The sequence below is a fragment of the Notolepis coatsorum genome (genome assembly GCF_963971535.1).
Source record: "Notolepis coatsorum genome assembly, chromosome: 16".
NCBI lineage: Eukaryota > Metazoa > Chordata > Actinopteri > Aulopiformes > Paralepididae > Notolepis > Notolepis coatsorum.
This window is the reverse complement of record NC_140180.1, coordinates 72,151,812-72,164,799: the sequence shown is the minus strand read 5'-3', so window position 1 is coordinate 72,164,799 and position 12,988 is coordinate 72,151,812. Positions and strand designations below refer to the sequence as shown.

General features: G+C 47.6%; 1 protein-coding gene across 1 annotated transcript in view; it reads right to left on the bottom strand.

The window, feature by feature from the left end:
• The window catches only part of LOC311243014 (sodium/hydrogen exchanger 2-like), a gene marked incomplete at its 3' end in the record, with an annotated part of 76,818 nt that extends 63,830 nt beyond the window's left edge, over nucleotides 1–12,988 (bottom strand). The window contains exons 1-3 of the mRNA XM_084332076.1: nucleotides 12,882–12,988; nucleotides 2,075–2,297; nucleotides 661–901 (exon numbers count right to left, since the gene is read on the bottom strand). Of these exons, the coding sequence (XP_084188202.1) occupies nucleotides 661–901; nucleotides 2,075–2,297; nucleotides 12,882–12,975 (558 nt within the window). The 5' untranslated portion in view covers nucleotides 12,976–12,988. The remainder of the gene's footprint in view (nucleotides 1–660; nucleotides 902–2,074; nucleotides 2,298–12,881) is intronic.

The following is a 12,988-nucleotide window of genomic DNA, read 5'->3' as shown; positions in this document are numbered from 1 at the left end:
ACACACACACACACACACACACACACACACACACACACACACACACACACACACACACACACACACACACACACACACACACACACACACACACACACACACACACACACACACACACACACACACACACACACACACACACACACACACACACACACACACACACACACACACACACACACACACACACACACACACACACACACACACACACACACACACACACACACACACACACACACACACACACACACACACACACACACACACACACACACACACACACACACACACACACACACACACACACACACACACACACACACACACACACACACACACACACACACACACACACACACACACACACACACACACACACACACACACACACACACACACACACACACACACACACACACACACACACACACACACACACACACACACACACACACACACACACACACACACACACACACACACACACACACACACACACACACACACACACACACACACACACACACACACACACACACACACACACACACACACACACACACACACACACACACACACACACACACACACACACACACACACACACACACACACACACACACACACACACACACACACACACAAACATCTCCTCACCACAGTCACAGCATCATTGAGCAGCGACTCTCCAAACACCAGGATGTGTAACTGTTCGTTGACGTGGATTTCCTGGAAGACCGACAGAACGGCCACGGGGTCCACAGCTGCTATCAGAGAGCCGAACAGCAGGCAGTGGAGCAGAGAGACGTCTCCCAGGGAGCTCTGGGCCAACAGACACACACCGTACAGAGACAGGCCGATGCCCAGCACGTTCCACAGTGTTCCCAGCACTGCATACCTGCATGGAGAGAGACTCAATAATATCACTGATCGTGTAAGTAGTAGTAAACTACTGGCCAGACGGTTTGCAGTCAACCAGCACCTGTTAACGGGTCGGACCCAAGATTCAAGATTCAAGAGGTTTATTTATCACATACATACCAGGGCATACAGTGAAATGCGGTTGGCCATGCCCGCTTCGATTGTGCAAGGATACAATAGTAAATAAAATAAGTAGAAGATGATAAAGTAGACATAAAATAGACATGATAAAATAGACATGTTAATAAATCCTGAGATAATTTGGACCCTTTAGCTCAGCTGGTTAGTGTGGCTGCAGTCTGTGGATCCTATGGTCCCGGATTCAAATCCACTTGGTTACATTGGTGACAGCGGTGGGATCTCACTACCCTGTGAGTCTGTATATAGGTTTACGCCGTAATATGGGATGGGATCTCAGTAGCCTTAACCCCCGGGAAAGTGTGCGCATGGACGAAAGGACGCACTTCTCGGTATAAGGACGACTGGAGGTCGTAGTCAACCAGCACCAGCTAACAAGGCTGACCCTTTAGCTCAGCTGGATAGTGCGGCCGCCTGTAAATCCTATGGTTCCAGGTTCAAATCCACTCCTCCCCACATCCGCCTCTCTAAACCACAACACTATACCACCATGCCAAGAGAGATATCCCACTTTGCAGGATAGCAGGCCCACATCATTATAGTGTGTTTGAAAAGTCAAAGATTATGATGATTAATGATTAATTTAGGTCCACATATTAACAAATGGGCAGGAAACAAAATATGCAGATGCCATCAGCCACAGATGTACTCAATTGACAATCAAGTTGAAACATACAGTACGATTAGGCTGAAATTACATGTTGCTCTCATTTTGTCTTGTGTTGTAAATGCAGTGCACCCTTCCTTCACAGCAAGTGCTTCACCCCTGCCCCCAAGACTCAAAGAGTAGTCTTTGGTCAAGAAGAAAGGTAAAATAAATGTAGTCCTCGTCATACTATGTTCTCAAATTGTAATCGTAATCGTGTTTATATCAATCATTATGATTTCTACCCTATTCAAGCAGCCCTAATACAGTCTGCTTCAAGGATATGAAAAACAACTGAACAATACCCTGCTTGGCCAACTCATCTGAAATACACATACAAACACAACACCATGCGACCTGTCCTACCAGAGGATGGTGCCGAGGTTCTCAAAAAATAGCCTCCCCGGCAGGAAGTAGCCAGCGTCCAGGACGATGGGCGGCAGCAGAAACAGGAAGAAGGCGTCTGCGCTGAGAGTGGGTGGGGCAGAATGACGGACACCGTAGATGACCCCTCCCACCAACAGGCCCACCATGATGAGCAGACAACTCTCCGGGACCACAGCAGGGACACGACCTGACCAGTGGAAACCTGGGGAGAGAGAGAGAGTTGGTCGGCGGATATTATATATAAAAAGTATTTAGAAATGGTTATTTCACAAATTAGTCTGTGTTGTATTCTGAGTTGTTGGGGGAAGCTTACTCTGGAAAGACCAGAGTAGTCGTTGCTTTCTGTGATTTTGGTCCAGGATGATTATTTCTGTAGTGCTTTCAGCCATGCACTTTTGCTGTTATGTATACAACAATGTTTAAAATTACATTTTATATTTTTATGTTTTGTGTGATGTACTGTCTGTTTTACTGCTGCTATACATTTGCCCTCGTCTGTCGCCGTCACGCTGTGTTATTGTCCATCAACCGACACATCGGTTGAAAGCTAAAATGGCCACCATTTTGCATATTACGTGCTTCCAATTTCGGGTTATAAGACCAAACAGCCAACGAGCGTCAGTTTTGAAAAAGTTACCACCTCCGGTTTCACCTCCCGGTGACCGGACCAGTCACCTCTGACGGTGAAAATTATTGACTGTTTTTGTAGCCAATGAAATTCTGGAAATGACAATATATGACGCAAGGGATATTTTCGAGGATATATGTCCTTTTCTCTGGCGAAAGAAGAATACTCGAGAAGACTCTCCTGCGCAATGCATTGGTGCCAATGGCCATTTTGGATTAAAAATACCGATAGATTAGAAAAACCTGTGTAAATTTGTAAAACACTCATTTTCTGTGGTATTGTTATCAACTTTAAACCTGTACTATAGCCTTCAGGCTATGGACCCATTTTGTTTTCCAGCTCATACCTCTCATCTGGAACTCTTTTGCAGGCATCTGTTTACAAAATAATTCAGACGTAAGTAAAGACAACTTTTATTCCAGTGTTTTCAAACCTCTGTAACTTTATTACAGTAGCACTCAGAGTGATTCATCCTGTTGTGGAAGAAAATTGTGAATGTTTCCTTTCAAAAGAGGACAGACTTGTGCATCTGCTACAAATGGTTCCAGAATAGTGACCCCTGCAACGCGCACACACACACACACACACACACACACACACACACACACACACACACACACACACACACACACACACACACACACACACACACACACACACACACACACACACACACACACACACACACACACACACACACACACACACACACACACACACACACACACACACACACACACACACACACACACACACACACACACACACACACACACACACACACACACACACACACACACACACACTGTACATCTGATGTTTATCTTTCCTCCTATATAATAATAATAATAATAATAATAATAATAATAATAATAATAATAATAATAATAATAATAATAATAATAATAATAATAATAATAATAATAATAATAATAATAATAATAATAATAATAATAATAATAATAATAATAATAATAATAATAATAATAAACCTTAGTGGCAGATATCAACCCCCCTCTCATGGATATGTGAAGTGTAACTGAGGGGTACAATTCCCTGACTGTATTGAATAAGTATGGTATCATTAAACCACTACTGAGTTATGTACATTACTACTGGCCATACAGTACACAGGTATATGTGATGAACACCCCCACAATAACACGGCTTAACAAGAAAGTACTGTTTATAATAATATTTATTAGAAGAGCACCAAGATTATCTTACATTTATTAAGAATGAGAGTTGCGCTTGTAAGGCGAAGAATGTGCATGAATAGGTCAAGAGCGTAAGTCCATGAGCATATTACGAAGGGGATAATTAATACCACCTGTAGCATAAGAATTATATATGGTACACTAGTAGGTCAGCTGGAGATACTAAGGGGGTTCCCTCCGGTTGTAAGCCAGCAGGGGAGAGGAATGTTCGAATGCAAAAGTCCGGATCAACGAGGAATCAATAAGCTCCAGCTACGGGAGGCGGTACATGTACTCCCCTCGATCGGCAGACGAAAGCAGCAGCTATAATCCAAGTATGCGTGCAGCATGGATGAAAGCCAGCCAGCCTCCTCCTAGAGACGGGCTCGAGTGATGCTCCTCACGGGTAAATCCCACACAGCAGCGGGGTAGACGGTTCTCTGCTCCAGCAACCACGGTACCAAAATCAATATAATCCAGCCGGAAAAGGCTCTGCATTCACCGGTGTAGATTCTCCTGTGCACGGTACTTCACATTAACTAGGTCGAACTTGACGTTATTTCACTAAGCTCTGACACTTTTACTATCCTATTCGCACGCGGTTATAAGTGCTCTATTTAGACGCAAAGTTGCTCACTTCACTTGGTCGTTGACTCGTGGTGAAGGCTTTAACGTTTGAGGGTAACTAACTAAGATTACTGCTGTATCCACCTGCAACGTATTTATACGTAAGGTGAATAATCTAGTACCAGCCTTATTTCTGTCTCGTATTACTGCGCAGAACCGGGCATGTCCAGGCATGTCTTAGCGGTGACTTTGAACTAGACATTGGGGGTATGGCCGTGGCGCCTAGGGGGGTCGCTGTCCAATAGGAGAACGAATATTATGGTCTGGCCTGTACTAGGTAAAGGGATATTCCGTGTATATGTACAAAGAATATACAAGGGAGAACATAAAGAGAGACCTAGAGAGATGGACAGTAATGCCCTTGGACTTCAATTCAAGAATAGAGGTCATTAAAATGAACATACTATCAAGGTTACTGTACCTATTCCAGTCACTACCGATACAAATACCACAGAATCAATTCAGGGAGTGGGACAGACTGATATCGAGGTTCATATGGGCGGGGAGAAGACCACGGGTCAGATATAAAACACTACAACTACCAAAGGAAGAGGGAGGGATGGCAGTACCCAATTTACAAGATTATTACTATGCAGCACAAATGAGAGCAGTGACGTGCTGGTGTAACGACAGATATGAGGCAAGATGGAAAGACATTGAAAAAGAAGGGGAGGGATACAAGGTACAAGCTCTGGTGGGGGATAGGGAACTATTTAAAGAAAAAGAGGGACTATTAGATCCAATCACCAAATGCACCTTGACCATATGGAACAGAGTAGTAAAAACACACAAATTGGAGAAGCAGTCAGGGGTCCTGAGATGGGTAGCACATGACAAGAGATTAAAACCAGGGAGGTTAGACCATGGATTCAGAAGGTGGGAGAGGGGGGGGGGGGGGCAACAGCAATATGCAAAATGATAGAGAAGGGAGAAATGCAGACACTACAAAAATTAAAGGAGAAATTTGGACTAGAAAACAGGGACCACTTCAGATATCTACAGGTTAGAGACTACTACAACAAAGAAATAAGGGGGGCCAAAGACGAGGAACAGAATGGAATAATAAAGATGATAGTATGGGCATACGAAGGGGGGCAAGGAAGAGTAATATCAGCAATATACCGGGCTATAATGACCAGCAAGGGACACACGACCGATTATATAAGGGAGAAATGGGAGAGAGAACTAGAGATAGGAATAACAGGGAAGGAATGGGGGAACATATGTGAGGTACAACATTCAACAACAGGATCGAGAATATGGAAAGAATTTGGATGGAAAAACATAATCAGATTCTTTATAACCCCAGAGCTGAAGGGAAAATATGCACCAACACAAAAAGCATGCTGGAGGATGTGTGGGAAGGAGGGGGCAAATCACACGCACATATTCTGGGGATGTCAGAAGCTGAAGGGGTATTGGGAGGAGATAGGGGAAGCAATGATCAGAATATTAGGATACGGGCTACCACAAACAGGACTGGTGCTTTACTTAGGAGACCTGACACACGAGGGAATACAAGGGGGGGACAAATATTTAATAAAGATAATGTTGATAGCGGCCAGAAAAGCAATAACGAGACTGTGGTACAAGGAAGACCCACCGACAATAGCAAAATGGTTAGGAATAGTGGAAGAAATACAGGATATGGAAAGGATAACACACATGCTGAGGTTACAGGAAGAGAAATTTGGGGAAAGATGGGGAAAGTGGGAGGATTATAAAAGGAACGAGAACGACATCACAGAGGAAGAACCAAATGCAACACAAGAGAGCGAAAGGTAAAGGAGGAAAGATGTTCAAGCAGGGTCTATGAACCCATGTCACACACCTGTACTTTAGTTAATATTTTCTATTTTGTTTTTGGGATATTACAAGTGCTGAATGCTTTTATACCTTATTATTTATGTCTGTTTAACGGTGTGATATTAAATATTCAGGGATGAGGTGGTTTGTGTATGGGTGAACCAAAAGGCAAAGTGAAAGTTAATAAACAAGAGAAAAAAAAAAAAAGGACGAAGGAGAAGGGAAGAAAGAAGCTCAAGGAGGGTCTCTGGACCCAGATCACACATACAAACCTTAGTCAGCATTTATCGTCTTTGAGTAGGAATTACCTGTTTATGCCTGTTTAAGGGAGATACACAATCAACCTTTATATCAAATACCTAGAAAACAACAGTAGGGGAACCAGACAACTAACCATGTGATACCCAGGTAAATATTTATGTGCACTGTTTTTTCTTTTTGTTTTTATTGTGATGCTAGTTTCTTCATTTTTTATTATTTATTTTTTGTAAGTGCTGTCTGTCTAAATAACTGTTAATAAAAAATTTAAGTTTAAAAAAAAAAAGAATATACAAGGGATATCAAACGATATACAAATATTATACATGGGATCTCAGGCAATAAATATATATATTCGGTTTAATCTGACCCTTTGTAACAGCCGCCTCCTAATTAGTCCGCACCTAATTAGATAAGCAGAGACAGATTAACCGTCTTGTCCACTACTCAATGTCCGTTGTGAGGAGTAGGGCAATTCACAAAGTCAGTGGGTCATGGTCGTCATTAAGGGAGTCGGGTAGCCTTGGCAACTCTATCAGCCTCGCCACGGGTCGGGTGTATGTCCGCCCCTGGACGAGCACTTCTGCCACTCTGACCTTTCCGTCGGCACCAGTGATCACTTTGCTTACGCGGCCGGCCGGCCACGCAGCTCGGGGTAGTGACTGGTCTATGATCATGACGACTGTTTCCACTTTTAAGTTGTCCCCGTCCTTGACCCGCTTCTGACGGGCTGGAAGGGATGGTAGGGGGGTTAGGAGGAAGCGGGCCTGAGACTGCTTTGATCTGTGCTTGGCTGCGCCTCCACATCCTCCGTCTGTTCCTCTTGTTTGGTCTGTACCCCGTCTGAGGAGGGGCCGGTTCTGGCCGCCCCATCAAGGAGTCGCTTGGGGTGCTGGGTTCGAGGTCAGCTACGTCTGGAGCGCAGCTGACGGGGGTGGAGTTCCGAACTCCCTCTTGTGCCCACGGTTCTCTCACAGGCCTCTCGCCTAATGTCAATAGCCTCTCAACGGGCTGTACGAGAGAGTGGCCGGTGTCGCTCACCTTTGTGTGTAGGCAGCGTGTAGACGTGGGTTGACTGTCAAGTCCGTAGAGGGGGCCCTGGAGCGTCCACCCCAGTCGGGTCTGAACCGCGACTGGGCATCCTTTGGGTCCGATGTGGGCCGCTTCAATTGGGAGAATGAGGTCCGCGTGGTCGGAGCCGATGAGCAGGGTCGGTGTGGCGCCGTCGATAAGCGGTATAGGTAGTTGACGTAGGTGCACATACTTCGCCATCAGCTGTGGGATGGGGTAGGTGTACTGTGATAGGCCTATGTCGTGGCTGGTGAAGACGTTGGTAATACTATACTGCTTCTCGGGCTGGTCCACCGCTGCTATCTTGAAGGAGACATTTTTACCCTTTATGGTCTTCTGGTCTCTTCTGATGGTACGTATGGTCATTGTTCCTTTGGCACCCCGCAGACCCAGCTGAGCTGCGGCGGAAGCGAGGAGGAGAGTCTTTTCAGACCCATCGTCTAGGACGGCGTAAGTGTCCAGGACCTTGTCCTCGTAGCTCAGGAGCACTCTGACCACTTTGATGAGCACTCGGGGGGTCCCGCTATGCTGGTCTATATGGAGCACTCCTGTTGGTCGGTTGCCTTGGATCTTCTGGTGGGCCCCGCACAGTGCTGCGCGGTAAGCGGCGCCCGCCTGGGCCGCCTCACGCCACTGGTCAACTTGGACGGGGTTCAGTGTCTTATATTTGGCGCACTGTGCCAGCCAGTGTCCGCCGTCGCAGTAGGTACAGTAGGGGGCGGTCTGGTGAATCTTCGGTACTGGTGCCACCGCCTCGGCCTGGTACATTACCGCGACGGGCCCACTTTGTTGTCCTGGTGGACGCCTGTTGATGTCATGCAGGACCTCCAAGTGGGCGCCGCCGCACCTGCTGCACTTCTTCTTCAAACGACACTCAGCTGCCATATGGCTGCGCGCGCAGCGGAAGCAGCGGCGGTGGTCTTTGATCCACTGACTCACCTCGTCCGTGGTCAGCTTCCCGAAAGTGTCGCATTGATACAGCCGATGTTCCCCTTCACAGTACTGGCATTCAATCTTCCACTCCTCTTTCGTCGAGGGGGTGTTGTGGTTCTTGTGCTGCGGTACTGATTCGGCTTGGTGCATAACGGTCACCGACCGGCGGTTATCATTTGATCCCCGAGGTCCATCTCTTGGGCTTGGTCCACTCCATACGAACGTGTCCAGTCGTAGGCTGCTGACCTCCCTGGCGAGGAACTCAGATAGGTCTAGGAGGGATGCCTCTGGGCCGTTGGGGTCGCGGTGGTCTCTCTGCCGCCTGAAGCGCTCTTGTCGGGCGGGAGGGAGCTTCTCTAATATCCTTTCTACATTAGAGTTAGCATACAGTTCATATATCCCTTTCTCCTTTTGGGACCCCAGCATCCCTACCAGGGACTGTACCTTGATAGAGAGGTCGTCCAATGCTCTATTGTCTCTGGCTGGGGGGAGGCGGTCGATATCTCTTATTTCCTGTATCACGTAGTCCCATATGCGTCCATAGCGCTGGTCGAGGGCTACTAGAGCCGCGGTGTATGGGGTACTTGAGTTGGAATATGCCAGCGCTATATTGTGCGCTCTGGGCACCTTCAGGTTCTTGAGGAGGATAGCATATTTGTACGTCTCGTCGGGGACGTCGGACATCATAGTCTCTAAGCACATCCGTAGCTCCGTGTACTGTGCTCTGTCCTCGCGTGTAAAATCCGGGAACGTCGGTGTGCCAAGGTACGATGCCATGGATGGCTGGCACATCGGTGAGCATTGGGGGAGAGGCCTCCTGGGCGAGTCTCCCCGTACGTGTCGTCGTGGGCTGGTACTTGGTGGGTACCGAATCCCGGGTACCCAGGTGCTGTTCCTCGGGGCTGGCGGTGCGTCAAACTCACCCGTGAGTTGAGTCGGGGTTTGTAGCGCAGTGACTCGGGGCTGACATCTGGGCTGTACTGGGCCTCCTGGTCCAGAGTACGTTGCTGCTGGTCGGGGCTGTACTGGGCCTCCTGGTCCAGAGTACGTTGCTGCTGGTCGGCTTGACATTCCTCCTCTTCCTCTTCCTTTTCCTCTGCTAGGTCCTGGAGTCTTCTGTTCAGTCTCTCGGCGACGTAGGCCGGTTCTTCCCGGTTGCTGGGTCTCGTATGGACCGGCCGGGGAGGGGGTTCGGAGACGTGGACAGGATCCTCCTGTTGGCGGGGTCCCGGGTCGCTTGGTCGGGTAGGGGAATGTGTCCTAGACCCTTGTCGTGATGATCTCCGGGAGCTCCGTGCGGAGAGAGGGGGTGTCGCCATGGCAATAAATTTTTCCATCATCTGCGCCTGCAGCCGGTCGCGCTCTGCCTCGCGCTGGGCATGGGCGGCGTCGCGCACTGCTTCGTGCTGTGCATTGGCGGCGTCGCGCTGTGCATTGGCGCTGGCATGGGCGGCGGCGCGCTGTGCATTGGCGGCGGCGCACTGTGCATCGGCGCGGCTTCTTTCAATGTTCTCTTCCGTCTGAAGGCGTCTGGTCTCCAGTCTTATGCGGTCGTCTTCACTCCTTTGTTGCGCCTGGAAGCGCTCTCGCTCGGTTGCAGCGTGTTCGCGCTCGCTGAGGGCTTGCGCTTGGAGTTGCGCGTGAAGGCGCTCTCGTTGGTCTGCAGCTTGTTCGCGCTCGCTCGTCTGTTGCGCTTGAAGTCGATTGCGTTCGGTGGAGGCTGCCAGGGTGGCGATGAATGCCTGCGCCAGCATCTTGTCCGCTTTGCTGGGGGAAGACACCGGCGGAGGTGATCGGCTTCTGGTGCTCGTTGGAGATCTGTTCTCTGGGCGCGCCTCGAGGTCCGTCTCCTGGGCGCGCTTCTCTTCTGGTAGTGGGTCGGGTTCTGTCCCTGGAGCGCTTTCTTTATCCTGGAGCTCTCCGGGGACCGTCCCGTGGTCGTTGTCTGGGGGTATAGTCATGTCATGTCCCTCCTGGTCCCCCCCGTGGGCTTGGTCAGTTTCGTTAGAACCCACTGGGGTCTCTACTGGCAGGGTCGCCTGGTCGGTAGGTTTTGACATGCTTTGACTATCCGCTTTATTTATTTTATCCGCAGTTAACGTCTGTATAAAGCTAGGTAGTAGACTGGCAGCGTAGTCCTCTAGGTAAGGAGGTGGCTGCCGTCTGCGCTGCGGGCGATCTAGCTTAGGAGAACCGTTTGTGGAGTGTTCATCGCTGGCCATGTCAATATTAATATTATATTAATATTACGCTAATTACCCTCCGGCTCGAAGGACCAATTGTAACTGAGGGGTACAATTCCCTGACTGTATTGAATAAGTATGGTATCATTAAACCACTACTGAGTTATGTACATTACTACTGGCCATACAGTACACAGGTATATGTGATGAACACCCCCACAATAACACGGCTTAACAAGAAAGTACTGTTTATAATAATATTTATTAGAAGAGCACCAAGATTATCTTACATTTATTAAGAATGAGAGTTGCGCTTGTAAGGCGAAGAATGTGCATGAATAGGTCAAGAGCGTAAGTCCATGAGCATATTACGAAGGGGATAATTAATACCACCTGTAGCATAAGAATTATATATGGTACACTAGTAGGTCAGCTGGAGATACTAAGGGGGTTCCCTCCGGTTGTAAGCCAGCAGGGGAGAGGAATGTTCGAATGCAAAAGTCCGGATCAACGAGGAATCAATAAGCTCCAGCTACGGGAGGCGGTACATGTACTCCCCTCGATCGGCAGACGAAAGCAGCAGCTATAATCCAAGTATGCGTGCAGCATGGATGAAAGCCAGCCAGCCTCCTCCTAGAGACGGGCTCGAGTGATGCTCCTCACGGGTAAATCCCACACAGCAGCGGGGTAGACGGTTCTCTGCTCCAGCAACCACGGTACCAAAATCAATATAATCCAGCCGGAAAAGGCTCTGCATTCACCGGTGTAGATTCTCCTGTGCACGGTACTTCACATTAACTAGGTCGAACTTGACGTTATTTCACTAAGCTCTGACACTTTTACTATCCTATTCGCACGCGGTTATAAGTGCTCTATTTAGACGCAAAGTTGCTCACTTCACTTGGTCGTTGACTCGTGGTGAAGGCTTTAACGTTTGAGGGTAACTAACTAAGATTACTGCTGTATCCACCTGCAACATATTTATACGTAAGGTGAATAATCTAGTACCAGCCTTATTTCTGTCTCGTATTACTGCGCAGAACCGGGCATGTCCAGGCATGTCTTAGCGGTGACTTTGAACTAGACATTGGGGGGTATGGCCGTGGCGCCTAGGGGGGTCGCTGTCCAATAGGAGAACGAATATTATGGTCTGGCCTGTACTAGGTAAAGGGATATTCCGTGTATATGTACAAAGAATATACAAGGGATATCAAACGATATACAAATATTATACATGGGATCTCAGGCAATAAATATATATATTCGGTTTAATCTGACCCTTTGTAACATGAAGGATGGGAGATATTTCTGCCAGGGAAGGAGTAGAAACAATTAGGTAGCTGATTAGTACTGATAGAACACACCTGTGCATCATTAGTTCACCCACATCTCACATGCACACACCCCAGACACACACACTAATACACGAGGTTAGTGAGAGATGAGTTGAGTGGAGGTGAGGTTGGAGTTGTTACATTGAGAGAGAGGTTGGCATATTCAGAGTTTTGTGAGGTGAGAGGTAGTGAGAGGAGAGGTGAAGGCGAGAAGGTGTTCATTGTGTACTGGACCCTAGACTGGCTGAGAAACCCCCTTGTGTACTGACCCTGGACTGGACAATGACTCTGAGTATTGAACAATCCCTTTTTTTTGTACGAGAGCCTGTTTTGTGTTTTGTTCTCTTTGCCCATCGAACTGAATTTTGCCCATAATCAATAAATATTCGTATTGATTGATATTGCACTTCTGTGGACATTTGAATTTGTTTGTTTTTTTAACTGTGGCAAGTCTGAACACCACCAGGCTCGTCACACCTTATTTGTATAGCACCTTTCATACAGGAGTTGTAGCCCAAAGTGCTTCACAGCAGTAATATTGACATCAAATGAGAATAAAACAAACAGACCGCAGAAGAAAAAGGGTGAAAGCAATGCAGATAATAACAATACAAATATTGATTGATAAGAACCAAACCCACAATTAAATTGACTCACACAGTTTAAAACCTGACAGTCTTTCTTCCTGTTTGATACCCACACAAAACTGTTTTACTGTATGAGCTGAGAGATAGCAGAAACCAGGCCTACCTAGTTTGGCCAGCGATGCCAGCATGATCCACAGCACAATCTCAAAGGGCGCCTGCACATGGTGGTAGTCCACACTGAACACCCTCAAGGCCATAGGGATATCCAGG